At 41.9% G+C, this 26,458-nt stretch overlaps 1 protein-coding gene, 1 non-coding gene and 1 pseudogene across 5 annotated transcripts in view; 2 read left to right on the forward strand and 1 right to left on the reverse strand.

The window, feature by feature from the left end:
• AGBL2 (AGBL carboxypeptidase 2) overlaps positions 1 to 24,324 on the forward strand; it is a 50,225-nt gene extending 25,901 nt beyond the window's left edge. Inside the window, exons 8-17 of one of the 4 annotated variants that reach the window (XM_076001873.1) lie at positions 880 to 1,662; positions 3,094 to 3,250; positions 8,764 to 8,890; positions 9,471 to 9,571; positions 12,022 to 12,152; positions 16,753 to 16,819; positions 17,855 to 17,980; positions 18,485 to 18,592; positions 20,077 to 20,163; positions 23,428 to 24,324. In XM_076001873.1, the coding sequence (XP_075857988.1) occupies positions 880 to 1,662; positions 3,094 to 3,250; positions 8,764 to 8,890; positions 9,471 to 9,571; positions 12,022 to 12,152; positions 16,753 to 16,819; positions 17,855 to 17,980; positions 18,485 to 18,592; positions 20,077 to 20,163; positions 23,428 to 23,601 (1,861 nt within the window). In that variant the 3' untranslated portion in view covers positions 23,602 to 24,324. The remainder of the gene's footprint in view (positions 1 to 879; positions 1,663 to 3,093; positions 3,251 to 8,763; positions 8,891 to 9,470; positions 9,572 to 12,021; positions 12,153 to 16,752; positions 16,820 to 17,854; positions 17,981 to 18,484; positions 18,593 to 20,076; positions 20,164 to 23,427) is intronic. The other 3 variants (XM_076001870.1, XM_076001872.1, XM_076001871.1) reach the window with 3 other exon arrangements.
• On the reverse strand, positions 5,288 to 5,655 carry LOC105884553 (large ribosomal subunit protein eL33 pseudogene; annotated as a pseudogene).
• Positions 15,381 to 15,518, forward strand: LOC142870704 (U4 spliceosomal RNA). The gene has a single exon (XR_012919053.1). It is a non-coding gene; the product is annotated as a U4 spliceosomal RNA (small nuclear RNA).
• Positions 24,325 to 26,458: the final 2,134 nt, after the last annotated feature.

Raw genomic sequence — 26,458 nt, forward strand, 5'->3', positions numbered from 1 at the left:
TTGTTTTGCAATTTTTTTTTGCTCTTAATAAATTTTAGGTGTTTATGGCAAAACCATTCATATACCTCCTTATCTTTTTTTTTTTTTTTTTTTTTTTGAGACAGAGTCTTGCTCTGTTGCCTGGCTGGAATGCCATGGTGTCAACCTTGCTTACAGCAACCTCAAACTTCTGGACTCAATTGCTATGAGCTAGGCTGATGCCGTAGCACTCACTGTAGCCTGGGCAACATAGTGAGACTCTATCCCTCCCCCACAAAAAACAACTGGGCTCAAGCAATCCTCCTGCCTCAGCCTCCCGAGTAGCTGGGACTATAGGCGTGTTCCACCACACCCAGCTAATTTTTTCTATTTTTAGTAGAGACAGGGCTGGGGAGGGGGGGTGTCCTCACTCTTGCTCAGGCTGGTTTCAAACTCCTGAACTTAAGTGATCCTCCTGCCTCAGCCTCCCAGAGTGCTAGGATTACAGGCATGAGCCACCATGCCCAGCCAACACAGCAGTGATCTCTAAGATGGACATGCTAGCAGCCAAAAGAGGACCCTGGCCCCGCTTACTGTTCAGTGTGTTTCAGATAAATATACTGCAGTGGTTAGAAACTGCTACTGAGCACTCTAGAAAAACACCAAGAAGCTCACAGAACTTCCAAACACTCTATGCAGCAGTACGTTTTGAGACTCTTCTCTATCTCAAATAAATTTTCCTTCCCCAAGTTTCTACTAGTGTATGTGAGTTGGAGAACTAAGTTAGAAAATAAATATTTGATGTAGCTGGTTTTCCTATTGTAATAAGATCTGTTTTTACCAGGTTAAAACAATATTTTCCCAGATTTGTTTTTGAGGAGAGTGTGAGTTTACGAACATGTTCTATTTTCCCTATTACAGAGACACCTATGAATATGAACTCACCTTGCGGACTGACCTCTACACAAACAAACACACTCAGTGGTTTTATTTTCGGGTTCAGAACACCAGAAAAGATGCCACCTATCGCTTCACCATCATCAACTTGCTAAAACCCAAGAGCCTTTATACGGTAGGGATGAAGCCACTCATGTACTCCCAGTTGGATGCCAACATCCACAACATTGGCTGGAGGAGAGAAGGAAGTGAAATCAAATACTATAAGAACAACACAGATGACGGGCAGCAGCCGTTCTACTGTCTCACATGGACCATTCAGTTTCCACATGACCACGACACTTGTTTCTTCGCACACTTCTACCCATATACATACACCAATTTGCAATGCTACCTCCTGTCAGTGGCAAACAACCCCATGCAGTCTCGGTTCTGCAAGCTCCGAACTTTATGCAGAAGCCTAGCAGGAAATACAGTCTACCTGCTCACCATCACCAATCCATCCCAGACCCCTCAAGAAGCAGCTGCAAAGAAAGCTGTGGTCCTGAGTGCCAGAGTCCACCCTGGGGAAAGTAATGGCTCCTGGGTTATGAAAGGCTTTTTGGACTTCATCCTTAGCAACTCCCCAGATGCCCAGCTCCTCAGAGATATCTTTGTCTTCAAGGTGATTCCCATGTTAAATCCAGACGGTGTGATTGTGGGAAATTATCGGTGTTCTTTGGCCGGAAGGGACTTGAACAGGCATTATAAAACCGTTCTGAAGGAGACTTTCCCTTGCATTTGGTACACTAGGAACATGATCAAAAGGTAAGACCTTTATCTGTTGATCTTTCTGTGAATGCTGTGAGCACTAGCACCAGATATCCCTATCTGATGGGGTATGAGGTCTCCTCTGCTGTTATAGGAATCAGTTGTGGTGGAGACAGAGTCTTTACCAGTCTTTGCAGTCAAGTGGGTTAATTTTCAGACTTTTAAATCACGTCTTATCTTTGGGTTGAAATTGAACATGCAGCATTTTAGCTAGGGTCATTTCACTTATAAGTGAAACAATTAAATGGAAAAGGTCAGAGTTCAAGGGATCTCATAGGTGTTTGTAATGAGACTTGTGTAATACTAATAGTAAGTAACGATTAGTCCTTATATATGAAGTGACAAGCACTATTCTCAGTGCTTAACACGTAAGATCCACAATCAATATCCTATGTTGTATGAAGTCATAGAGCTAATAAGTGACAGAGTAGATATTTAAACACAGGCTCTCTGGTTCTAGAGTCTGAGTTCCTTATTACTATCTTATATTGCCTCTCATGAAGAAAGAATAAAATCAGTCAGCAATTTTCAAGCCTGTGTTAAAGCAATTGACAGCTATAGCGTTCAATAGCACCTACCTTGAAGGAACTTTCTTCATTCACACCACATGAGAATATGGGCATATGCACACCTTGTAACCATCCTATGTAAATGCAGGGAGTAGTGTTGGGCTGGTGTGCATGAGTTTGGGAGTCAGGCCTGGATTTGAGACCTAGTTTTGCTGCTGGCTGGTTGTGTGGCCTTGGCTAACTGATTTAACCTCTCTGAGGTTCAGCTTTCTCATCTGTAGAATGGCAATAATAATACCTGTTGTGGGTGGTTACTGTGAGGATTAAATGAGATAATCCATGTGATCCATTATATTTAGCATAGTACCCAGTACACTATAAATATGTAGCATTATTGTTTTTATCCTCTTCATCTTACCATCATTATCATGGAGAAAGTGAACATGTTTGAACAGTGGGAATAGGCGTCCTGGGTGATGAGAAGACAAAGAGCTGAGCCTTGTAGGAACTGGCCCTGGAAAGTCAGAACCAAGGCTTGCTTTGGTTCTTTTTCTTTCCTGCAGCTGTGGCCTCTCTGCCTCCCTCCTTCTCTTCACAGGTCTGCTCCAGGGTGGGCTTTTTCTCAATAGGCTTGCCCCACTTCCTTGTCAGCTTACACAAGGCCTGCTCATCTTCCCTTTCCATATCAGAGCTTTTCCATTTCAAGTTCCTCTGATTAACAAGGATAAGACATGCTGGTGACATGTTTTTAGCAATGGCTAAGGATGGGGATAGGGTCCATTGAAAGCCATTGAAGTTGAGATTTTCTTAGGAGGGAAGGTATCGACAGCCATACTTAAGGAACACATTCCACATAATCCTTGATTATTTGCATGCATTTGATCGTCCACTGAGTCCTTTGTTTCCCTCTCCTCAATAGACTTCTTGAAGAAAGAGAGGTTCTCTTGTATTGTGATTTCCATGGCCACAGCCGTAAGAATAATATCTTCTTATATGGCTGTAATAACAACAATCGCAAGTACTGGCTTCATGAGCGAGTCTTCCCTTTAATGTTAAGCAAAAATGCACCAGATAAGGTAAGCTCATAAGACAATTTTATATCCATTGACTGAGGGAAAAGGGAACTCACTGCTTCCTTTATATAGTGTTTTTTTGTTTGTTTGTTTTTACTTTTTAAGACAGAGTCTCACTCTGTTGCCCAAGCTAGAGTGCCGTGGCATCAGCCTAGCTCACAGCAACCTCAAACTCCTGGGCTCAAGCAATTCTTCTGCCTCAGCCTCCCAAGAAGCTGGGACTACAGGCATGAGCCACCATGACAGGCTAATTTTTTTTCTATATATTTTTAGTTGGCCAATTAATTTCTTTCTATTTTTAGTAGAGACAGGGTCTGCTCGTGCTCAGGTTGGTCTCAAACTCTTGACCTTGAGCGATCCTCCCACCTTGGCTTCCCAGAGTGCTAGGATTACAGGCATGAGCCACTGCGCCTGGCCTATATTGTTTTATTTTATTTAGCACTTCTTTTTGAGACAGAGTCTTGCTCTGTCACCTAGGCTAGAGTGCAGTCACTTAATCATACCTCTTCACAGCCTCAAACTCCTGGGCTCAGGTGATCCTCTTGCCTCAGCCTCCTGGGTAACTAGGACTATGTCCCGGCCCGCGGGACCTTCTGTTACTCGTGGGGGTTAAGGGGGACCATGCCTGAAAGAGATGGGCGAGAGAAAGGAATGAGACCAAGCAAATGGTTGTCAAGGTCTACTTTACTTAGATTCTTTGTAGGTTTTATAAACATACAGAAACAAGGAAGTAGAAACAGAAAAATAGAGTGGGGTGACGATGAGGCTTGGGTTTGGGCTAATTAGCCCCAACCATCGTCTTATCAGTATGGAGGCTGTTTGTGACTGATTACTCAACCTCAACCTGGCAGGTGGTTGGGAACAATTGCAGTTAGCACACCCTGGAGCATTTCGTGGTCAGCACGTCATGGAACTGCATTCTTTTCGGAGCTATAGCTGGAGGGTGGGGTGCTTTTTTTGTCCTAGGTATTTTCCAGGGCGAAGCCCGCGTGTAGGACAAGTCATAGGGGTGTTGAGGGTCTTCAGCTTCTAACAGGACTACAGGTACCAGCCACCACACCCAGATATTTAAAAAAATTTTTTAGAGATTGGATCTCACTGTGTTGCCCAGGCTAGCCTCAAACTCCTGGCCTCAGCCTCCCAAAGTGCTAGGATAACAGCATGAACTACCACACCAGGCTATTATTTGGCACTTTGCATCTCTTTTTATTATTTTGGGTAAATGCCAGCAACCTAGACTTCAAAAATTTAGAAAGATGTGGCTTCAAAAATTTCTGTGTCGGCCGGGCGCGGTGGCTCACGTCCGTAATCCTAGCTCTCTGCGAGGCTGAGGCGGGCGGATTGCTCAAGATTAGGAGTTCAAAACCAGCCTGAGCAAGAGCGAGACCCCATCTTTACTATAAATAGAAAGAAATTAATTGGCCAACTAATATAAATAGAAAAAATTAGCCGGGTATGGTGGCGCATGCCTGTAGTCCCAGCTACTCAGGAGGCTGAGGCAGTAGGATCACTTGAGCCCAGGAATTTGAGGTTGCTGTGAGCTAGGCTGATGCCAGGGTACTCACTCTAGCCTGGGCAACAAAGTGAGACTCTGTCTCAAAAAAAAAGAAAAAAAAAAAATTCCCGTGTCTATCAGCATCAATTGATGAATAGATAAATAAAATTTGGTAGTTTCACACAATGGAATGTTATTAAAAATACTGAACTGTAGGACATGGATGAACCTTAAATACATTATACTAAGTGAAAGAAGCCAGACACAAGAGACCATATATGACTCCATTATTTGAAATGTTCAGAAAAAGTAAATCTATAGAAAAAGACAGTAGCTTAGTGATCGCCCTGGGCTAGTGGGGGGAGAGTGAAATGAAGAGTGACTGCTAATGAGTACTTTAGCAGTACTTTAGCAGTACTCATTATTCAAAAAACTTGTTTTTTTTGAGGAATTATGAAAATGTTCTAAACTTAGATTGTGGCAGTGGTTGAACAACTCTGTGAATATACTTACACCATTGAATTGTGCACTTTATTTTATTTTATTTTATTCCACTTTTATTTATTTACCTTTCATCAGTTTAAATTCTTGAGGGGTACAGCATCACACGGATTCTGTGTCCAATGGCCTTAGCAGGAAGGTTGCTTCTGAATTTGGCACGAACCATGCCACTGTTTCCGTGGGCCTGAGTTACCTTTCCCCAGATTACTCAGGTTTTGTTTGGTTTGCCACCAGGAGTCACTGTGTTATTCTTTGCTTTGTATATATAAGCACATCTCTTGCCCAAATAGAATTCAGTTTCATCTCGGGCATAAACACCTTCAATTTTAAGAAGAGCTGTGTGCTCTCTTTGGTTCCAGAGACCGCACTTATAGCCAGCAAAAATGGCATTTGACCACAGCCTTCCAGACATATTTGCCTTTTAAAAGTCTTGTTCCCAGGAGACCTCCACAGGCTCCAAGATGGCAGAAAGAGAGAATTGTGCACTTTAAATGAGTGAATTTTATGGTGTATGAACTATATCTCAATAAAGATGATTTTTTGAAATTGTTTTGGCTGCTTCACCTGGGCATAAATTGAAATTCTTAGTAGATAGTTACTTATGACCTTTAATCCTGTGGTTGGCCCTGGAAGAAGAGATTGAAGGATGAGCCAAAATGCTAATGTCATATGAGTTTCCACAGAAAAGGTTATGTAGGCCAGGCACAGTGCTTCATGCTTGTAATCCCAGCACTTTGGGAGGCTTAGTGAGGGAGGATCATTTGGGGATAGGAGTTCCAGACCAGCCTGGGCAACCTAGCAAGACATCATCACTACAAAAAATAGAAAAATTAGCCGGGCATTGTGGTGCTTACCTGTAGTCCCAGCTACTTAGGAGGCTGAGGCAAGAGAATCGCTTGAGCCCAGGAGTTTGAGGTTGCAGTAAGCTATGATGAGGCCACTGTACTCTAGCCCAGGCAATAGAGAGAGACACTTTCTAAAAAAAATTTTTAAATCCAAAAATCCCCAGGAAAAACTAAAACTACTTGTAATATCTTTCAAAAAAAAAAAGAAGGGAAGGGAAGGGAGAAGGGAAGGAAAAGGAAAGGAGGAAGAAAGGAAGGAAAGAAAAAAAAGAAAGGAAGGAGGGAGGGAGGGAGGGAAAGGGAAGGAAGGAAGGGAAGGAGGGAGGGAGGGAGGGAGGAAGGAAGGAAGGAAGGAAGGAAGGAAGGAAGGAAGGAAGGAAGGAAGGAAGGAAGGAAGGAAGGAAGGAAGGAGAAAAAGAGAAAGAGAAAGGAAAAGAAAGAAAATGTTATGTAATACACGATCACAAATGGCTGGGTATTGTAGGGGAGGCTGAGGCAGGAAGATGACGTGAGCCCAGAAGTTCTAAGCTGTGGTGCACTGTGCAGATCTGGTGTTCACAATGAGTTGGGCATCATTATACTGACCTCCTGACAGTGGGGGACCACCAGGGTTGCCTAAGGAGGTTGTGAACTGGCCCAGGTTGGAAATGGAATAGATCAACACTCTTGTGCTGGTGAGTAGTGGGATCATGCTTGTGAATAGCTACTGCACTCCAGACTGGGCAACATAGTGAGACTGTCTCTTACATTAAAAAAAAAAATCGCAAATAACTGTAATATATTAAAGAGCTAATAAAAACAACATAAAAGTTTTAAATAGTTTACTAACAACTTTGCAACGGTTGGGCATATACAGATAATCTGCATTGGTTTAGAAGTTGTTTTTTTGCATTATAAATAGATCTGTAAAATGTAGCTTCACGCCAGGTATGGTGGCTCATACCTGTAATCTCAGCACTTTGAGAGGCCAAGGTGGGGGATCACTTGAGGCCAGGAGTTCTAGACCAGCCTGAGCAACATAGCAAGACCCTGTCTCTACAGAAAATACAAAAATTAGCTGGGCATCGTGGCACATGCCTCTTATTCCAGCTACTCAGGAGACTGAGGCAGGAGGATCACTTGAAGCCCAGGAGATTGAGGCTACAGTGAGCTATGATGACACCACTGCATTCCCGCCTGGGTGACAGAGAATGACCCCATCTGTTAAAAAAAAAAAGTAGCTTTCAGAAAGAAAAAAGTAGGTTGGATTTACAAAAGTATTTAAACGATAGTGTACATTTTCTCATGTGAGGATGTATGAGACAAATATTTTATATTGTTCTTGCTTTAAAAAAAATAGAAGTTTTTCTTCCTTCCTCCCTCCCTCCCTCCCTTTCTTCAGATGAAATCATATGCAGAACCCATATGTAAAACAAACTAATTAAAGTGGGGAGAGAGCTTGGAACCCTGACCCCCTCTGCCTCCTCAGTCCTTGAAGCTGAAATGCTCTGAGGCTCCTCACTAGAACCCTTGGATTCCACAGGGCACAATTTAAAAATCACTAGACACTGAAACCTTCTTGGTAGGATAGGATAGGTAGGGAGAGGTGGCAAGTATATGTTACAAGTTCTATGTGAGAGAAAGGGCTGGGGGATGGTCATAAAAAACAGTGGAGGATATTGAATGAGAGGGATTATGGGGGTAAGGAATACACAAATACAGAGAGAATAAACCCACTAGATCTAAGGGTTCAAGTTGGAGGGGTAGCAGAAAGTAAGTCTTAGAAAGATTGGCTCATGTCTTAAATGCCTACCATATGTTCTAGGAACCTGCAAAATTCTCCTTGGGGGAGTAGTGAGGGGGGGAAAGGGAAATAAGGGTTCATGAGTAATTAAATTGGGAAAATAAAATGCAAATATACTCCCTTCCCCCACAGTCCACAGTAGCATATTAAATGCCCTTAGAGGTCTTGCAAAGGAAGCCTGTTTAATTTTCTTTTCTTATTTTCTTATTTTATTTTTTTTCTTCTAAAATTTTATTGACATATATTTTTTAAAATTTATATTTGCTTTCTTTTTTATTTTTTATTATTTTTTTTTAAAGCCTGATTTTTCTCTATAATTTTCTTTTTTTTTTGTTTTTGAGACTGAGTCTCGCTTTGTTGCCCAGGCTAGAGTGAGTGCCGTGGAGTCAGCCTAGCTCACAGCAACCTCAAACTCCTGGGCTCAAGCAATCCTCCTGCCTCAGCCTCCCGAGTAGCTGGGACTACAGGCATGTGCCAGTGTGCCACCATGCCTGGCTAATTTTTTCTATATATATTAGTTGGCCAATTAATTTCTTTCTATTTATAGTAGAGACAGAGAGTCTCACTCTTGCTCAGGCTGGTTTTGAACTCCTGACCTGGAGCAATCCGCCCGCCTGCCTCAGCCTCCCAGAGTGCTAGGATTACAGGCGTGAGCCACCACTCCAGCCTGTTTAATTTTCTTAACCCTTCATCTCCCTGACTAACATAACTACAGAACTCCTTCTTTCCCTGTAGTACCTATTAACACCCCTCAGAATTAATATTTTATGGAACATGCTTTAGGAAATAAAATACAGACCTCAAGGGAACTATTCTTGTATCATATGAATGAGTCTTAGACATTTTACATTTGCTGGTTTATGATTAACAGAGAATTTGGATTTCTCTTTAGTTCTCTTTTCATAGTTGTAATTTTAAGGTCCAGAAGTGCAAAGAAGGAACAGGACGAGTTGTGATGTGGCGGATGGGGATCCTCAACAGCTACACGGTGGAGTCTACCTTTGGCGGGTCCACCCTGGGTATGCTCCCCTTTGAATATCACAGGCCAGCATGGCAAGGGAAAGTCAAGCAAAGCACCTGGGGAGATGAAATACCTTAATGTTGGGGAGATAACTGATCTAGGGGATTTCCCTGTCTAGCCTTATGGTAAATTTGAGTACCCAAAATATGAATGTGAAATATAGTACTTGATGGAATAGTATACCATAGTGTTTGTTCAAGACCTGGAATTAGGCAGATATGGGTTTGAATTTCAGCTCCATTTACAAGTTGTGTGATGCTGGGCATATTACTTAACTTCTTTGAACCTCATTTTCTTTAGCTGGCAATAATAATAGTACCTGCATTATAGGTATTACTTAATGAAATAATGCATATAAAGCACCTGCCATAAGGCCTACCACAAAGTAAAACCTCAGTAATTATAGCCAGCCTGATTATAAGTTTTTTTTATGGTCAAAGATCCTTCTGAACCAAACTAAAAATAGGAGAGCTACCCTGTCCAGAAGCATAATATTCTAGAATTAGACATTTTACATAACTTAGATTTGCATTCAGTCACTGAGATTTAATTAAAAATGCTTATGGATTTTTTTCCAGGTAGTAAAAGAGACACCCACTTTACAATTGAAGATCTGAAATCTCTAGGTTATCATGTCTGTGACACTCTTCTTGATTTCTGTGATCCTGACCAAACCAAGGTAAAAATGGGGTTTCAAGAAATGTGGTGATGTTGGCTGGGCGCAGTGGCTCATGCCTGTAATCCTAGCACTCTGGGAGGCCGAGGCGGGCGGATTGCTCGAGGTCAGGAGTTCAAAACCAGCCTGAGCAAGAGCGAGACCCCGTCTCTACTATAAATAGAAAGAAATTAATTGCCCAACTAATATATATAGAAAAAACTAGCCGGGCATGGTGGCGCATGCCTGTAGTCCCAGCTACTCGGGAGGCTGAGGCAGGAGGATCACTTGAGCCCAGGAGTTTGAGGTTGCTGTGAGCTAGGCTGACGCCACGGCACTCACTCTAGCCTGGGCAACAAAGTGAGACTCTGTCTAAAAAAAAAAAAAAAATGTGGTGATGCTATTGTGATGTTTCACATTGGTCCAAAGTCATCCCAGTAGGATTACAGATGATCTTTATTTTGCTCTTAGTATTTTTCTGAAGTTTTTACAATCAAAGAAAATAAGCCCCGAGCATACACACCATCAGGGAATGGCAAGACCTCATAGTTCGCTGAGGAGGTGGAGAAATTCCTTTGGCACACCTCTCCCTCACTTCTAAGCTTACTCATGGCAGCGCAGATTCTTACATTCTTTTCTCCTATTTCAGAAAATCAGATGTCTTTTCTCTAGAACTACCCATGCCTTTTGTGCACTTGTCAACTTCCCCTATGGCCTCCTTGAGGTCTTACCTTATTAATTATGTCCTCTCTTTTCTGTGTCCTCAGTTTTTTTCTCTTCTTGCTTTTCCTCAACTGCAAGTCTTCTCAAGCTACCCCTATCCTAAAATACAAAGGTTTCCTATGGCTTTGTTTCTCTAGGAGGTTATTTCTATTCTATTTCTGCTTATCACTCAACTTCTTAAAATGGAGTCTGTACTCATCTTTTCTTTCTTTTTTTTCTTTTTTTCTTTTTTTTTTTGTTTTTTGGAGACAAAGTCTCATTCTGTCACCCCAGGTAGAGTGCAGTGGTGTCATCATTGCTCACTGCAACCTCAAACTCCTGGGCTCCAGCATGTAGGTGGGACTACAGGCACGCACCGCCAAGCCCTGCTAATTTTTTCCATTTTGGGTAGAAATGGGGTCTTGCTCTTGCCCAGGCTGGTCTTGAACTCCTAGGCTCAAGTGATCCTCCTGCCTAGGCCTCCCAGAGTACTAGGATTACAGGCATGACCCCCCCATACCTGACCTGTACTCATCTTAGTCTCTAACTCATCTCCTATACTCCTTCTGAAATGCTGGCCCTGGGAACACTTGATGTACACTACGTTGGATACAAGTATTTAATAAAAATATTTATATTTGGCCACAATACATTCCATTAAATCATATTTTCCATAAGCCAAAATCTGAATTACCTCTCTCCTTGCTACTCAAAAAAATAAATCAGAGCATTACATTAAGAAGTTGTCTATAGCCATAGAAAAGCCAGAGAAATGTTGGGTCTGGTGGCTCATGTCTGTACTCCCAGTGACTCGGGAGGCTGAGGCGGCAGGACTATTTGAGGCTGGAAGTTCAAGACCAGCCTGAGCAACATAGCAATATCCTGTCTCTAAAAAAATAAGTAAAGCCAGGGAAAAGTGGCTAAAGCAGTGCTCACTGATGTTCTGCCCTAAAAAAATTTGTATCTGTTCCTACAGCTTATGTAATGTATCTATTAATATATCCTTACTAGCATGGGTTGCAGCTTATTTATCTTTGTGTTCCCAGCAATAAAGTGCCAGCCTGGGCCAGGGGCAGTGGCTCACGCCTGTAATCCTAGCACTCTGGGAGGCCGAGGTGGGAGGATCACTCAAGGTCAGGAGTTCGAGACCAGCCTGAGCAAGACCGAGATGCCGCCTCTACTAAAAATAGAAAGAAAATTAATTGGACAACTAAAAATATATAGAAAAATTAGCCAGGCATGGTGACACATGCTTGTAGTCCCAGCTACTCGGGAGGCTGAGGCAGGAGGATCGCTCAAGCCCAGGAATTTGAGGTTGCTGTGAGCTAGGCTGATGCCATAGTAACAGAGTGGGGCAACAGAGTGAGACTCTGTCTCAAAAAAAAAAAAAAAGGGCCAGCCTGGTATAGTGGCTCATACCTGTAGTCCCAGCACTTTGGGAGGCTGAGGCAGGAGGATCACTGGAGCCCAGGAGTTCAAGACCACCCTGGGCAACATAGCAAGATCTTGTCTCTCTAAAAAAAAAAAATTTAGCCATACCTGGCAGTGCACATCTATAGTCCCAGCTACTTGGGAGGCTGAGGTGGGAGGATCACTTGAGCCCAGGAATTCAAGGTTGCCATGAGCTAGGATTGCACCACTGTACTCTAGCCTGAGTGATAGAGCAAGACACTGTCTCTAAAAAAATAATTATAAAATGCCTTTCAGCATATACTTAGTATTTGAAGAATAAATAAATGACTTATAAAAATCATTTTTTTTCACTTTCACAGTTCACTCAGTGTCTAGCAGAGCTTAAGGCACTCTTACAACAGGAAATCCACAAGAAATTCAATGAACTTGGACAAGATATGGATTTAGAAAGAAGTTGGAGTGACATCTCTTTGTCTGACATTGAATCCAGGTAACAAAGAAAAACCAGAGGAGTTTATTTTTTTAAATAAATTTGTTGTTTTGTTTGATCTGTTGTTTTGTTGGTTTTGGTTTTGGACCACAAATGCAAAAAATTTGAGTAAATCATACTCTTCAATTCATAGTGCCCTTAAATACACTTCATTTCTTTGGCAATTATGTATTTAGCACATTTTCTTTGCCAAACTCTGTTCTAGGCACTGGAAAAGGGGGGTAGGGAGTTGGGCAGGCAATCTGTGGTCAACTAAAAAGCTTTTGTCGTTAACTCCAAGGGAGATGGAAAAACTTTAGGAGGTTTTGAGTAGAGAAGTGTCATGATCTGACTTAGGTTTTAGTTTCAACAGGAACATTCTGGCTGCTATGTGGAAAATAGATTGTGAAGAGGAAAGGTCTAAGCAGGGAGACTCATAGGAGGTTCTTGCATTAGTACAGGTAAAAGGTGGCAGTGGCTTTAGACTAGAGCAGTAATAGTAATTGGGGGAGATGTGAATTGTTTTGATTCTAGATATATTTTGAAGTTAAAAACATTAGGATTTGATTACAGATTGGATAGGGGGCATGAGAAAAGGAGAGAATGACTCCACAATTAGGTGGCTGGAGTTGCCTTTAACAGAGATGGGGAAGATCAGGGAGTGGAAAATGTTAGGGAGATGGCAAAGATTAGGAGTCTCGTGTTGAGCTTGTTAAGTGTGAGATGTCCAGTAGACATTGAATGGAGATATTTAATAGACAGTTGGATATATAGGTCTGGAATTCAGTGGAGAGGTCCCGTGGAGAGAGTCATCATTGGATAGATATTATTTAAAACTTATGACTGGGTGGAATCCCAAGGGAGTAAGTGCAAATAGAGTAAAGCAGGGGTCCAAATCTCAGTTAGACATCACAACTTTAATAGGTTCAGAGAGTTAGTGGAGGAGCCAAGAAAGGAGTCTGAGAAGAAGGGACCAGTGAGGCAAGAAGAACACCAGGAGAGTGATTCTTTTTAAAACTTAAATTAGATCATGTCATTCTTCTGTTTAAAGCACTTCATAGTCAGATATTGTGGTTTACACCTGTAGTCTCAGCTACTTGGGAGGCTAAGGCAGGAGGAAGGCTCCAACCCAGGAGTTTGAGGCTATGGTGAGCTGTGATGAGGCCACGTACTCCAGCCTTCGTGACAGAGTGAGACCCTGTCTCTAAAGAAAAAATAAATAAAATAAAATGAAAGAAAGCACTTCATTGTCTTCCCCAATTCACTCAGATAAAAAGCCAAAGACAGCACTCTGGGAAGCCCAGGCGGGCAGATTGAGCTCAGGAGTTTGAGATCAGCCTGAGCAACAGTGAGACTTCGTCTCTACTGAAAAATAGAAAAAATTAGCCTGGCATGATGGTACATGCCTGTAGTCCCAGCTACTTGGGAGGCTGACGCAAGAGGATTGCCTGAGCCCAGGAGTTTGAGGTTGCTGTGAACTAGGCTAACCCCACGGCACTCTAACTCAGGCAAAAGAGTGAGACTCTGTCTCAAAAAAAAAAAAAAAAAAAAAAAAGCCAAAGACCCTATGGTGGCCTACAAGACTATAGGATCTAGCCACTGATACCACTATGGCCCCTACCCTTCCCTTTTCACATTCTGCTACTGCCACACCAGCCTTCTCAGTCTTGCTCAGATTTGTCAGGCCCTCTTCTGCCTCAGGGCCTTTGAACTTGAAATTCCATATGCCTGGAATGCTCTTTCCTCAGATATCCACATGGCTAATTCCTTCACCGTCCTTCAAGTCTTGGCTTAAACATCACCTTTTTCAAAACGGCCCACACTTATTATTCTAACACTGCAACTTGCCTTCCACTTCCCCCTCCTGCCACTCCTCATCCCCCTTAGGTGCTCTGTTTCTTTCTGTAGCATCTGTCACCCTCTTTCATTCTGTATCGTTTAGGTATTTATTGTGTCTGCTGTTCATTGTCTGTCTCCCCCTAAGAGGTAGGTTCTATAAGGTCAGAGATCTTTATTTTGTTTATCTCTATATCTCATGAACTTAGAACAGTTCCTGTTCTGTACCTAGCACAGAGGGAGAACTCAATCAATATTTTTTTAATTAATGTAGTATGCAGGATCTCAGCTCCACCCTTGTAGTCTCCATGACTATTTCAAGAAACCCGTAGAAGGGTGGATATCTCCTGGGTGTTCAAGAACACTTCCTACTCCAGCTTACTGGCCAGTGTGCCTCAAGGCTGACCCAGATGCTCTAAGGTTTCTGGCTGAGCAGGGAGGTCTTCTGCCAGAGGCTGCATTATAGTCTGTGGAGGACATTGGAAAGGAGGTGACTCTCCCACCCACTCTGTGTGGCACCTTGACATTTGGGCCCTAAAGCTGTTCTAGCTGAGCCTCCTGATGGACCTTAAACCAGATCATCAGGCCCAGTAGGGTGCCCCATTCACCATGTCACCACTTCCACTCTCTCAGAATCCTTTGTCTAAACTTCTGAGACCACTGCACCACCCCTCTTCCACTTTCAGCCTCAAAAACAAAATGCCCACTGCATGTCAACTCATAAATATAGGGCCCAAGGATAATCAACTCAGAAACAACCAGAATGTGGCTTAGCAGCGACATTCTGATATATTTGGTTAAGAATTATTGAAACCAGACCGGGCATGGTGGCTCACGCCTGTAATCCTAGCACTCTGGGAGGCCAAGGCGGGCGGATTGCTCGAGGTCAGGAGTTTGAAACCAGCCTGAGCAAGAGTGAGACCCCGGCTCTACTATAAATAGAAAGAAATTAATTGGCCAACTAATATATATAGAAAAAATTAGCCGGGCATGGTGGCGCATGCCTGTAGTCCCAGCTACTCGGGAAGCTGAGGCAGGAGGATTGCTTGAGACCAGGAGTTTGAGGTTGCTATGAGCTAGGCTGATGCCACGGCACTCACTCTAGCCTGGGGAACAAAGCGAGACTATGTCTCAAAAAAAAAAAAAAAAAAAAAAAGAATTATTGAAACCAGTTTGCCAGCCTCTGCCTTAGGAAGCTGTTTATGACAAACCTCCATGGGGCTCGACCTATCTATTCTTACAATTGTACAGAAAAGCAGACTGTGAGTGTATAAGCCCAGTTTGAGTTTGCTCTGTCTATATGTGCACACACATGGTTTTTGACACTTTCTGGAACACACTGCCTCTAGTGCTTTAATCCCATTTGTTAAAGCTTTCTGTTTTCTCCCAAAGGGACTTCAGAAGCTATTATCCAACTTTCACAGTGGCAGTATCATAGCCAATGAGGTTTATCCAAGGCACAATTATTACTAATTGAAAATTTTTCCCGATACTCCACCATATGACTTGCAATATAGTCAGCATTGGCAATTTTTGGCAGTCCCTATGGGAACTGAGTTAAAAAAAAAAAAGAAAGAAGCTACTATACAGTGGCCTCAAAGGCTTCTCTTTGCCTGGAAAAGCCTTGTGAGAATTGGGAATTAGATGAGAGAGGATAGGGCTTTGTTTCTGATGTCTTGCTGTAGGACTCCTTATTGTGCATTGAGGGGAACGTAAACGGAATGAAGGGCTGGGCAAAACGATGGTTTGAAATGCTCACTTTTCTCATGTGATTTGAATTCTGTGCTTAAGAAACTTTTTATATGTAGAGCCCCTATCATACAGTACAGCTCTCTGTTCTAGCTAACCAAACCCCAGGGAAGGGAAAACATAATTTTACACTTAAGCAAAGGACATGATAAAGAAAGAAAGAATTGATTATCTTAGTTGGCATTAATTCTTGCCCTTACAGAAAGAGGGAGGAAACTGTTTGTAAGGGAAGACTTTAGATTAGTCTAGATATGTATCCAAATGTTTGAAGGTAGGATTGGGATGATAAAAGTCATACTCTTGATCTCTGACCTGCAGATTCTTTATTAAATTTATTTGTTTATACATTTATTTATTTTTGTTTGTTTTTCTCATTTTGGCTCCTTTATTTTTTTAATTTTTTTTTTCATTTCAAAATATTAAGGGGTACCAATATTTTTGTTACATGGATAGTTTTATAATGCTTTAGTTAGGGCTGTAAGTGTGCCTGTCACCTGAATATTATTCATTGTACCTGTTAGGTAGGTTTTTACTCCTCTTTTCCTTCCCCATGTTTATGTATTTAATACATTTTTACAGAGTACCTGGTAGGACCCTGGCTCTCTGAACTGATACCAGTCTGACAGGAGTGAATGAGAAAAATCCCCTGCTCTCAAACAAATCACAGTCCCCTGCTGTTCTCTATGATTCTTGAGAATCCCATGGCCCCTCACAAACTCTGCCAAGGGCAACTTTACCCATCTGTCCAGTATTTGCTTTGCTGCATGGATTGTGAACTCCTTGCTGTCGGGGTTCTGCCTTGTTTATCTGTGTTCTTTGTGCCCAAAGCACTTCCTGGCATGCAGGAGGTGTTCAGAGTGAATAAATGAATGTGCTTATCAAGAATTCTTAGTAATTGAAGCATAGACAATGAGGCAAATAGTGGACTAAATATCCTGATCCTATGCGCTGGTCTGGCAAATGTTATACTTGCTAGACATATTAACTGTCATGTTAATGATAGTTATTTCCCTTTTTTTTTTTCTTTTGGAAACAGCACCAGTGGTTCTGACAGCTCTCTCTCAGATGGTCTTCCTGTTCACCTACTGAACATAGCAGACGAGGTGAGATTATATTAACTTTACACCCAGGAAGTAGCAGCCTTAAAAAAATCATACTACTACTCAATAATTTGGTGAAATTTTCCAACTCTCCTAAGATCTACAGAAAATATAGCAATAGTATCCTAACTGGTCACCTTGTCCTGAAGTCTTTTATTTTGTCCTTTATAACTTTCTTGCTTGGCCTGGGTGCAGTGGCTCATGCCTATAATCCTAGCACTTTGGGAGGCTAAAGCAGGAGGATTGCTTGAGGCCAGGAGTTCTAGACCAGCCTGAGTAAGAGTGAGACCCCATGTCTACAAAAAATACAAAAATTAGCAAGGCATGGTGGCACATACCTATAGTCCTAGCTACTTGGCAAGCTGGGGCAGGAGGATTGCTTGAGCCCAGGAGTCAGAGACTGCAGTGAGCTATGATGATGCCACTGCATGGGCAGCAGAGTAAGACCCTGTCTCAAAAAAAATAGAAAAGTAAAGAAAAACAAGAAGAAAAAATAATAACTTTCTCGCTTAATTATTAAAGCCACCTTATGGTAAACAACCAAACTAATGATCAGTTTGACCACATATCTAATGATCAGTGTTATCTGTACCTGACATTATTGCCATAAGTAATCTGGTTTTATATTATAAATGACAGATATTTGTTTATTGGTATATGTCCCCCTTTGGCAGTGTATCTGTAATAGTGGGATTTGGGTGTGTTAAGTAGGGAGCAGCTTCTAGTAAGGAGGTAACTGAGATGTTCGTTCCCTAGAGAACCTGTGGCCTCCAGGCCACAGGTGGCCCTCCAGATCTCCAAATGCAGGCCATCAACCAAGTCCACAACAAGTCCTTTATTAAATGGATTTGTTCTATAAAATTTGAATTCAGTCAAAAGGCTGTACCCAAGGATCCAGAAGGCCACATGTGCCTCCAAGGCTGTGGATTACCCACCCCTGATAGCCTTTATGTCTTGAATGTTGTGTGAAAAGTGTGCCACATGTGGTGGATATAGCTCTGGAATCCTCAGTGACCAGTTTCTCTATTTCTGGAATAGTTGAATCAGAAGAAGAAGGCGCTTAAGAAGAAAAAAAAGAAGCCACTTCAGACTAGGAAACAGCGAAATGAGCAGTATCAGAAAAATAATTTGATGCAGGAGTTAAAGTTAACAGAAGAAACCCCAGTAAGAAAGCCCTGCTACCTATTTCTACTGTCTGATCACAGAGTATTCCATGGAGCAAGAAAAGAGGTTAAAGTTTACTCCAAACCAGAGGGGAATGGAGACTGGGACAGGGGAAGACTTTCTATTTTGAGGTCAGAGCCCTTCCATGAGTCTTCTGGACATCTCTGAGCAGGTTTCGGCCTTGGCCCACTGATCCTCTCCTACACTCTGGCATAGCAAGGCTGGATTTAGACCAAGTCTGGATTTCTAGAGGAAAGAGATGGTACTCAGAGAATGGTGACTATAGCTAGTCTGAGTGGATAGGTGACTGTGGAAGCAAGCCTGGTCCAGGTAAAGGACACTGCACAGCTCCCTCTTAGTCTTTCTCTGGGCTGCCACACTCACATTGTACCATTTGCTAAGGACGAAAGTGCTTTCAGAGCTGGTAATTTTGCTGTTGGGAGAATTGGGTCAATTATGAATGGATCAATTAAAAAAGATTCTCTTTTCATTCATTCCTTCTAGGAAAGAGCAGGATATGCTTCTACTCTGCAAAAGCAGCCTACCTTTTTAAAAAATTCAGAGAATTCCCATTCTTCAACAGTGAAAAATGAAAAACCAAGGTTAAATGAGGTAGTATTTTTGTTTGACTCTTTGTCACACAGGTTCTCCTGATTTCTCCAATTAGCACATCTTACCCACAGGGTGAAAAATGCAATAGCCAATAGTCACCCTTACCAGTCAGTGCTACTGAGAGCAAGGGAAAATTAAAATTAGGGGTTGGGTCCCGGCGTGGTGGCTCACACCTGTAATCCTAGCACTCTGGGAGGCCGAGGTGGGTGGATTGCTTGAGGTCAGGAGTTTGAAACCAGTCTGAGCAAGAGCGAGACCCCATCTCTGCTATAAATAGAAAGAAATTAATTGGCCAACTAATATATATATATATATATATATATATATATATATATATATAAAATTAGCCAGGCATGGTGACGCAAGCCTGAGCAAGAGCAAGAGCAAGACCCTGTCTCTTCTAAAAATAGCAAATATTTCAAGCTACTTGGGAGGCTGAGGCAGGAGGGTAGCTTGAGCCCAGGAGTTTGAGGTTGCTGTGAGCTAGGCTGACGCCACAGCATTCACTCTAGCCTGGGCAACAAAGTGAGACTCTGTCTCAAAAAAAAAAAAAAAATCAGAATCCATAGGAACATGTAAAAAAAAAAAATAAAAAAAAAAAAAAAAAAAAAAAAAAAAAAAAAAAAAAAAAAAATTGGGTGTTGGCCAGTGAGGTGGCTCAAACCTGTAATCCTAGCACTCTGGGAGGCCAAAGCAAGAGGATCATTTGAGCTCAGGAGTTTGAGACCAGCCTGAGCAAGAGTGAGACCCTGTCTCTACTAAAAATAGAAAGAAATTAGCTGGACAACTAAAAATATATAGAAAAAATTAGCCAGGTATGGTGGCACATGCCTGTAGTCCCAGGTACTCGGGAGGCTGAGGCAGAAGGATTGCTTGAGCCCAGGAGTTGGAGGTTGCTGTGAGCTAGGCTGACACCAGCCTAGGCAACAAAATGAGACTCTGTCTCAAAAAAAAAAAATAAAAAAATAAAACAAAATAAAATTGGGGGAGACACTGACTTTGCTTTGGATCAGACACCACTGAAGTCTGATATCAAATATTGGTGATTTGTGATTATAAATCAGGAATATAACAACAGGCTGCTTTGCCATCCATTCATCCATCCATCTATCCATCTACATTATCAACAAATTTTATTATGTACCCACTTCATCCCAAGGCCTTTATTGGATGTTGGGAATGCAACATTGAACAAAATACTGGGATTCAATTTCTGCATCTAAAGTATTATGGTGAGAATGTCTACATCCTAGGGTTGTTGTAAGAATTAGATGCAAAACTATGTTAAGTATATGGCATATGGTCAGAATTTAGTTCCCTTTCCTTCTTTTCTTTGAATTGTTATTTGTCTTGCCTCTCTTTTTGTGTTAGAGTATCATAATGAATCAACATGTATGAATAAAAAGCAAACAAATAATGTAAATTCCATATAATCACCCTTGTTCAAGTGGAAAATTTAGTGAGGATTTGTTCATTTACTTTAGACACAGTTAATTGGAAGAGACAAAGCCACCTCCCTGGATCCATCAGTGACCACCCTGATTCTGACTAAGAATAAAGAGAAAATGCAGGTACTTCATCTAATATACTGTATATATTTACATGCCAGCAATTTGCCTTTTTCTTTTTCTTTTTTTTTTGAGACAGAGTCTCGCTTTGTTGCCCAGGCTAGAGTGAGTGCCGTGGCATCAGCCTAGCTCACAGCAACCTCAAACTCCTGGGCTCAGGCAATAATCCTGCCTCAGCCTCCCAAGTAGCTGGGGCTACAGGCATGCGCCACCATGCCCGGCTAATTTTTTCTATATATATTAGTTGGCCAATTAATTTCTTTCTATTTTTATATAGTAGAGACGGGGTCTCACTCTTGCTCAGGCTGGTTTCGAACTCCTGACCTCGAGCAATCCACCCACCTCGGCCTCCCTGAGTGCTAGGATTACAGGCGTGAGCCACTGCGCCCGGTCTGCCTTTTTCTTTTATTTTCTTTCTTTTTTTGTTTTTTTTTTGAGACACAGGCTCGCTCTGTCGCCTGGGCTATAGGGACCTGGCATCAGCCTAGCTCACAGAAACTCAAACTCCTAGGCTCAAGCAATCTTCTTGCCTCAGCCTCCCGAGTATCTGGGACTATAGGTGTACACCACTACGCCTGGCTGATTTTTTTTTTTCTTTTCTTTTTTTTTTTTTTAGAGACGGGGTCTCGCTATGTTGCCCAGGCTGGAGTGCAGTGGCTATTCACAGGCGTGATCCCACTACTGATCAGCACGGGAGTTTTGACCTGCTCCGTTTCCGACCTGGGCCGGTTCACCCCTCCTTAGGCAACCTGGTGGTCCCCCGCTCCCGGGAGGTCACCATATTGATGCCCAACTTAGTGCGGACACCTGATCGGCATAGCGCACTACAGCCCAGAACTCCTGGCTCAAGCGATCCTCCCATCTCAGCCTCCCGAGTAGCTGGGACTACAGGCGCGCGCCACCGCGTCCGGCTTTTTTACTTTTAGTAGAAAAAAAAATAGGATCTTGCTCTTGCTCAGGCTAGTCTGGAGCTTCTGACTTCAAGTGATCCTCCCCCCTCAGCCTCCTAGAGTGCTAGGATTACAGATGTGAGCCACTGAGCCAAGCCCAGCAATTAATTTTAATTAGCTTTCAAATGTATTATGTGATTTGGAGGAGTGGTGATCCACTCCAGAAGGCCACCCAGTTTTGCCTTCTCAGATTTGTTCTGCTCAGATGAAATATTTAAGGTAGTTTGTACCCTCTGGCTACAAACCACCTCACCACCCTGAGGCACAGCTCATAAGGTACTACAGGACTGAAGGAAGCCCACCCAGAGCTAAATGTTTGCCATGGAGAATTCAATTTTCTTTAATATTTCAACAAATATTTGTTAGGCAACCATTATTTAAAACTCCATGGCAGCCGGTGGGTCTCGGCTGTAATCCTAACACTCTGGGAGGCCAAGGCGGGCAGATCGCTCAAGGTCAGGAGTTTGGAACCAGCCTGAGCAAGAGCAAGAGCAAGACCCTGTCTCTTCTAAAAATAGCAAGAAATTAATTGACCAACTAAAAATATATATACAAAAAATTAGCCAGGCATGGTAGTGCATGCCTGTAGTTCCAGCTACTCGGGAGGCTGAGACAGGAGGATTGCCTGAGCCCAGGTGTTTGAGGTTGCTGTGAGCTAGGTTAACACCATGGCACTCTAGCCCGGGCAACAGAGTGAGACTCTGACTCAAAATAAATAAATAAATAAATAAATAAATAGATAGATAGATAGATAGATAGATAGATAGATAGATAGATACATACATACATAGATACATAGATAGATAAATAAATAAATAAATAAAACTCCATGGCAACATATCAGGTAAAATGGTGATAGTGAATAGTGCAATGGTTCTCAACCCTAGGAGATGTCACTGTCATCCAGTGTTACCACTGATTATTCAATACCTAGGTTTGTGAATGATTTGCTGTTTTGTTTTTATTTTTTTAGAGACAGAGTCTTGTTCTATCACCCAGGCTGGGGGAGTGCAGTGGTACAATCATAGCTCACTGTAACCTCGAACTCCTGGGTTCAAGTAATCCTCCCACCTCAGCCTCTTGAGTAGCTGAGACTACAAGGCACATACCACTATGCCCACCTAAGTTTTAAAAAATTTTTTTGTAGAAACAGGGTCTCACTATATTGCCCAAGCTGGTCTTGAACTTTTGGCTTCAAGCAATCCTCCTGCCTTGGCCTTCCAAAGTGTTAGGATTACAGGTGTGACTGTGCCTAGCCATTTGCCTTTTTAAAAGAATAAATTAGAATGAATTCATATTTATCCCTGCAATAACATATCTCATGCTCATTTGCAGCACTCGCATATTCTTTCCTGAACTCGAGGAAAAAAGAGGTGGAGAAACAGCTGGTTAGCTGCTGGTAGCTGGTAGCTCTGGGTACCTCTACAGGAGGGTGTTGCTCACATGCATCTGGGTGGAACAAAGGTTGAGAATCACTGGATTAAGTTAGGTGTGCTAGATATAGAATGGACGGTTTTCCCAAAGTGAAGTCCCTGCTGTCTTTCCATGTCTGTTGCTTAGGAATTCTTGGATTGATGCTCTCACTTACCTATCAATGTCTTCTGCGGAACGTACTATGTGCAGGGCCCTTATAGGACAGTAAAGACAAGATTCTCTAGGAGGGGTGACAGGGCAGATAGATCACTATAGTATGACAGAAACAAAGGAACAATGAAAAGAAAGATTTAAATAAAGTCAAGTCAAAGAGGGTTTCAGTCCTGACAAACTAACAAATGGTGAACCTGTCCTCTTTCCTCATTCAGCATTCATCGTAGGAAGTTTATGGGTACCTGAAACCATATCCCACAATTGAAACATGCTAATTAGGCTATAACATGTAAGCATGGGTACATTAAAATTCAATGTAGTGGATGAATGCTATCCAAACCTTTACCTTTACTTCATTTTCTTAACACTTCTAGTGTGATATTTCTCTAATGGAGATGTGAACATTTAACTTCCATAGCATGTCAGATAAACAGAATTGAAAAACTTGGGCATCTTGATAGATCAAGTTTTTCTCCTCCTTTGTGTAATGTTTCTACACAGCTTATAAAATGCAGTCCCTCCACTTCTCAGAGCAATTAAAATGTTGCGCAGAGATCTTGATTTGGCTATCTGGGGAACCAAGACAAGTAACAATGTCAACTATTTTGATATTTGGGAAAGAAATGCAAACACTTCTTACTAACTGCTTGTAAAGCCAACCCCAACCCTAACTATAACTTTAGAAATGGCAACATAAAGTGAACTCAACTTTTTGATCTTGTTTGCACAGAGTAAGAAGCTAGGCGTTACAGTATCAGGCACTCCAAAAAGAAGCACAAACTCAAGCCAAGAGCCAGTTCCAGGTATGAAGCCAAACTGGCCTACAAACAGATATCCTGTCACAAAAAGAGGCCGTGCTAACATGGTGGCATACCCATCCTTGCACATATATACGTACCCATAGGTATACCTGCACCATGCCACACACGTGCTTCCTCAGGGTGTTTGGGGTTAGATATATTTTGAAACATGGGAAAGGTATGATTGGGAACCACATTTATTTGTGGTGTACTGTGTTGTGCATTCATCATGCACTGATCTTACACTACAAAGTACAAACTTGAACTGTATGCATGAGCTCAAGATGCGTACCTCATGAATTTAACTATTTTTTCATAAAATGGAATTATGATGTATAGAAAAGCTTCCTATATCAGAAACTGAAGTGTGTGCTCGTGGAAATACAGCACATATGTCCTCATTTTAACCAATAGGTAGTCTCTCTAAAATTATGTGTGAATCAATTTTAAAAGATCAAATTCTAATTTCAACATATTTTGGAAGGGTACTATATAAAAAAAAAAAGCCTTGTGTCAAAGCTTTCTAGTGATGAATGATCAGACTGTTGTATATCAGGTTTGCTCAAAATGAGGTATTCCCACATAGTGATAATTCATGTATTACCCAGAGTTTAATGTTACATGTAACCTCAACAAGGATATATAAATTTTTTAACCTGATGATTAAAATTCTTTTTCTCTGGCAAATTGTTTCCTTTGATTGGTTAACTGCATAATCATATGCAAACAGATATTTTATATCAGCCTTTTCTTTCTGAAAGTCCCTCATGAGCACCCAAGCATAGTCTGCCAGGTGCAACATGTCATGTCAACATGCTGAAGCTGTGTGGTTTTTTTTTTTTTTTTTTTTTTTTGAGACAGAGTCTTACTTTGTTGCCCAGGCTAGAGTGAGTGCTGTGGCGTCAACCTAGCTCACAGCAACCTCAATCTCCTGGGCTTAAGCGGTCCTACTGCCTCAGCCTCCCGAGTAGCTGGGACTACAGGCATGCGCCACCATGCCTGGCTAATTTTTTGTATATATATATTTTTTAGTTGGTCAATTAATTTCTTTCTATTTTTAGTAGAGACAGGGTCTCCCTGGTTTTGAACTCCTGACCTGGAGCAATCCGCCCCGCCTCAGCCTCCCAGAGTGCTAGGATTACAGACATGAGCTACCACGCCCAGCCTTTGAAGCTGTGTTAAAGAAGTATCACTACAGCTCATACCAGGCCCCCTGTTTTGACTTTACTTTTTCCTATTACATTGAATTGAAAGTTTTCTAGCATGTTTTTAAATTTTATTTATTTATTTATTTATTTTTATTTATTTATTTATTTTTTTTGAGACAGAGTCTCACTTTGTTGCCCAGGCTAGAGTGAGTGCTGTGGTGTCAGCCTAGCTCACAGCAACGTCAAACTCCTGGGCTCAAGGAATCCTTCTGCCTCAGCCTCCCGAGTACCTGGGACTACAGGGATGCACCACCATGCCCGGCTAATTTTTTCCATATATATTAGTTGGCCAATTAATTTCTTTCTATTTATAGTAGAGACAGGGTCTCACTCTTGCTCAGGCTGTTCTCGAATTCCTGACCTCGAGCAATCCGCCCACCTCAGCCTCCCAGAGTGCTAGGATTACAGGCGTGAGCCACCCCCGGCACCTGACCTATTTATTTATTTTTATTTCTAAAAAAATCTGTGCCCAAAGCATTTTGATCTGATCTAGCATGTTTTTTATTATCACTTTTAAACTCCTAGCCAAGGCCAGGTGAAGTGGTTCACACCTGTAATCCTATCACTCTTTTAGGCCGAGGTGGGAGGATCGTTTGAGCTCAGGAGTTCAAGACCAACCTGAGCAAGAGTGAGACCTCGTTACTACTAAAAAATAGAAAAAATTAGCCAGGCATAGTGGCGCATGCCTGTAGTCCCAGCTACTCAGGAGACTGAGGCAGCAGGATTGCTTGACCCCAGGAGTTGGAAGTTGCTGTGAGCTAGCTGATGCCATGGCACTCTAGGCCGGGCAACAGAGTGAGATCTGTCTCAAAAAATAAATAAACAAATAAACTCAGCCAAAATCACTGCCTCAGTGACTAGTAATTAGAACCACATGACAACACAAATTTTATTATAATTCCAGTATGTCTTAAAACATTTTTTAGAACAGTGTTAGATTTACGGAGAAATTGAGCAGATATTACAGAGAATGCCCATATGCAGCTATCCTCGCATCCCTCCACTCATGCACACTGCATGAGTCTTTTAAAGGGAAGGATATCTGCCCAAGTTTGCAAATATCTTTCTCCTATGTCACACCTTACTCACATACTAAAACATCCTAAATACACATTTTAAGTATCTAGAAAGCACTCAGCCCAAACTCTACTTTTTATCCCTGAAGTAAAAGACAAGTCCCCAAACCATTGTAAACTCCTGAAGGCAAACCTTGTTTGAAAGTTGTTCAGAAATAGTTTTGCTCCACATAATTTTGAAGAAAGTTTATAAAAAGTGTCCCAGGATGATGACAATATTTTTGGAGTCAAAAATCAGAATACATGATCAGTTGTTTCTAAAAGTGCTTTTTGAGAGTTCAGAGCTTTCTGAGAGATGTGGTTTCAATGTGTGTTGAAGGGCAAAAAGAAAAGAATCCTATGAAATCCAGGCACAGTCTTCACATCCAATAATTGCTGAAAGGGCATGATAATTAAATTTCAAGAACTGCCCAGCTCACATGAAGTCAGTCCTGTAAAGGAGTTGTATTTGTTCTCTTTAGAAAAGTGTGGCAAGTTTTTCTCCTCGGATTATGAGGAATAGCCCCACAGGAAATTTACATGCCGCAATGTCTAGAAGCCAAAGTGCTTGTCATTTTTCATTAAGCTTTTGATAGGAAGCTGAAAGGATGACTGACTCTGGCTAGAGATTTTTAAATGAAAAACTAAGGTAATTCATGCTAACTGCCTGCACAATATAAATAAATCTCACGCTGCTG

The sequence above is a fragment of the Microcebus murinus genome, chromosome 4 (assembly GCF_040939455.1).
Source record: "Microcebus murinus isolate Inina chromosome 4, M.murinus_Inina_mat1.0, whole genome shotgun sequence".
Lineage (NCBI taxonomy): Eukaryota > Metazoa > Chordata > Mammalia > Primates > Cheirogaleidae > Microcebus > Microcebus murinus.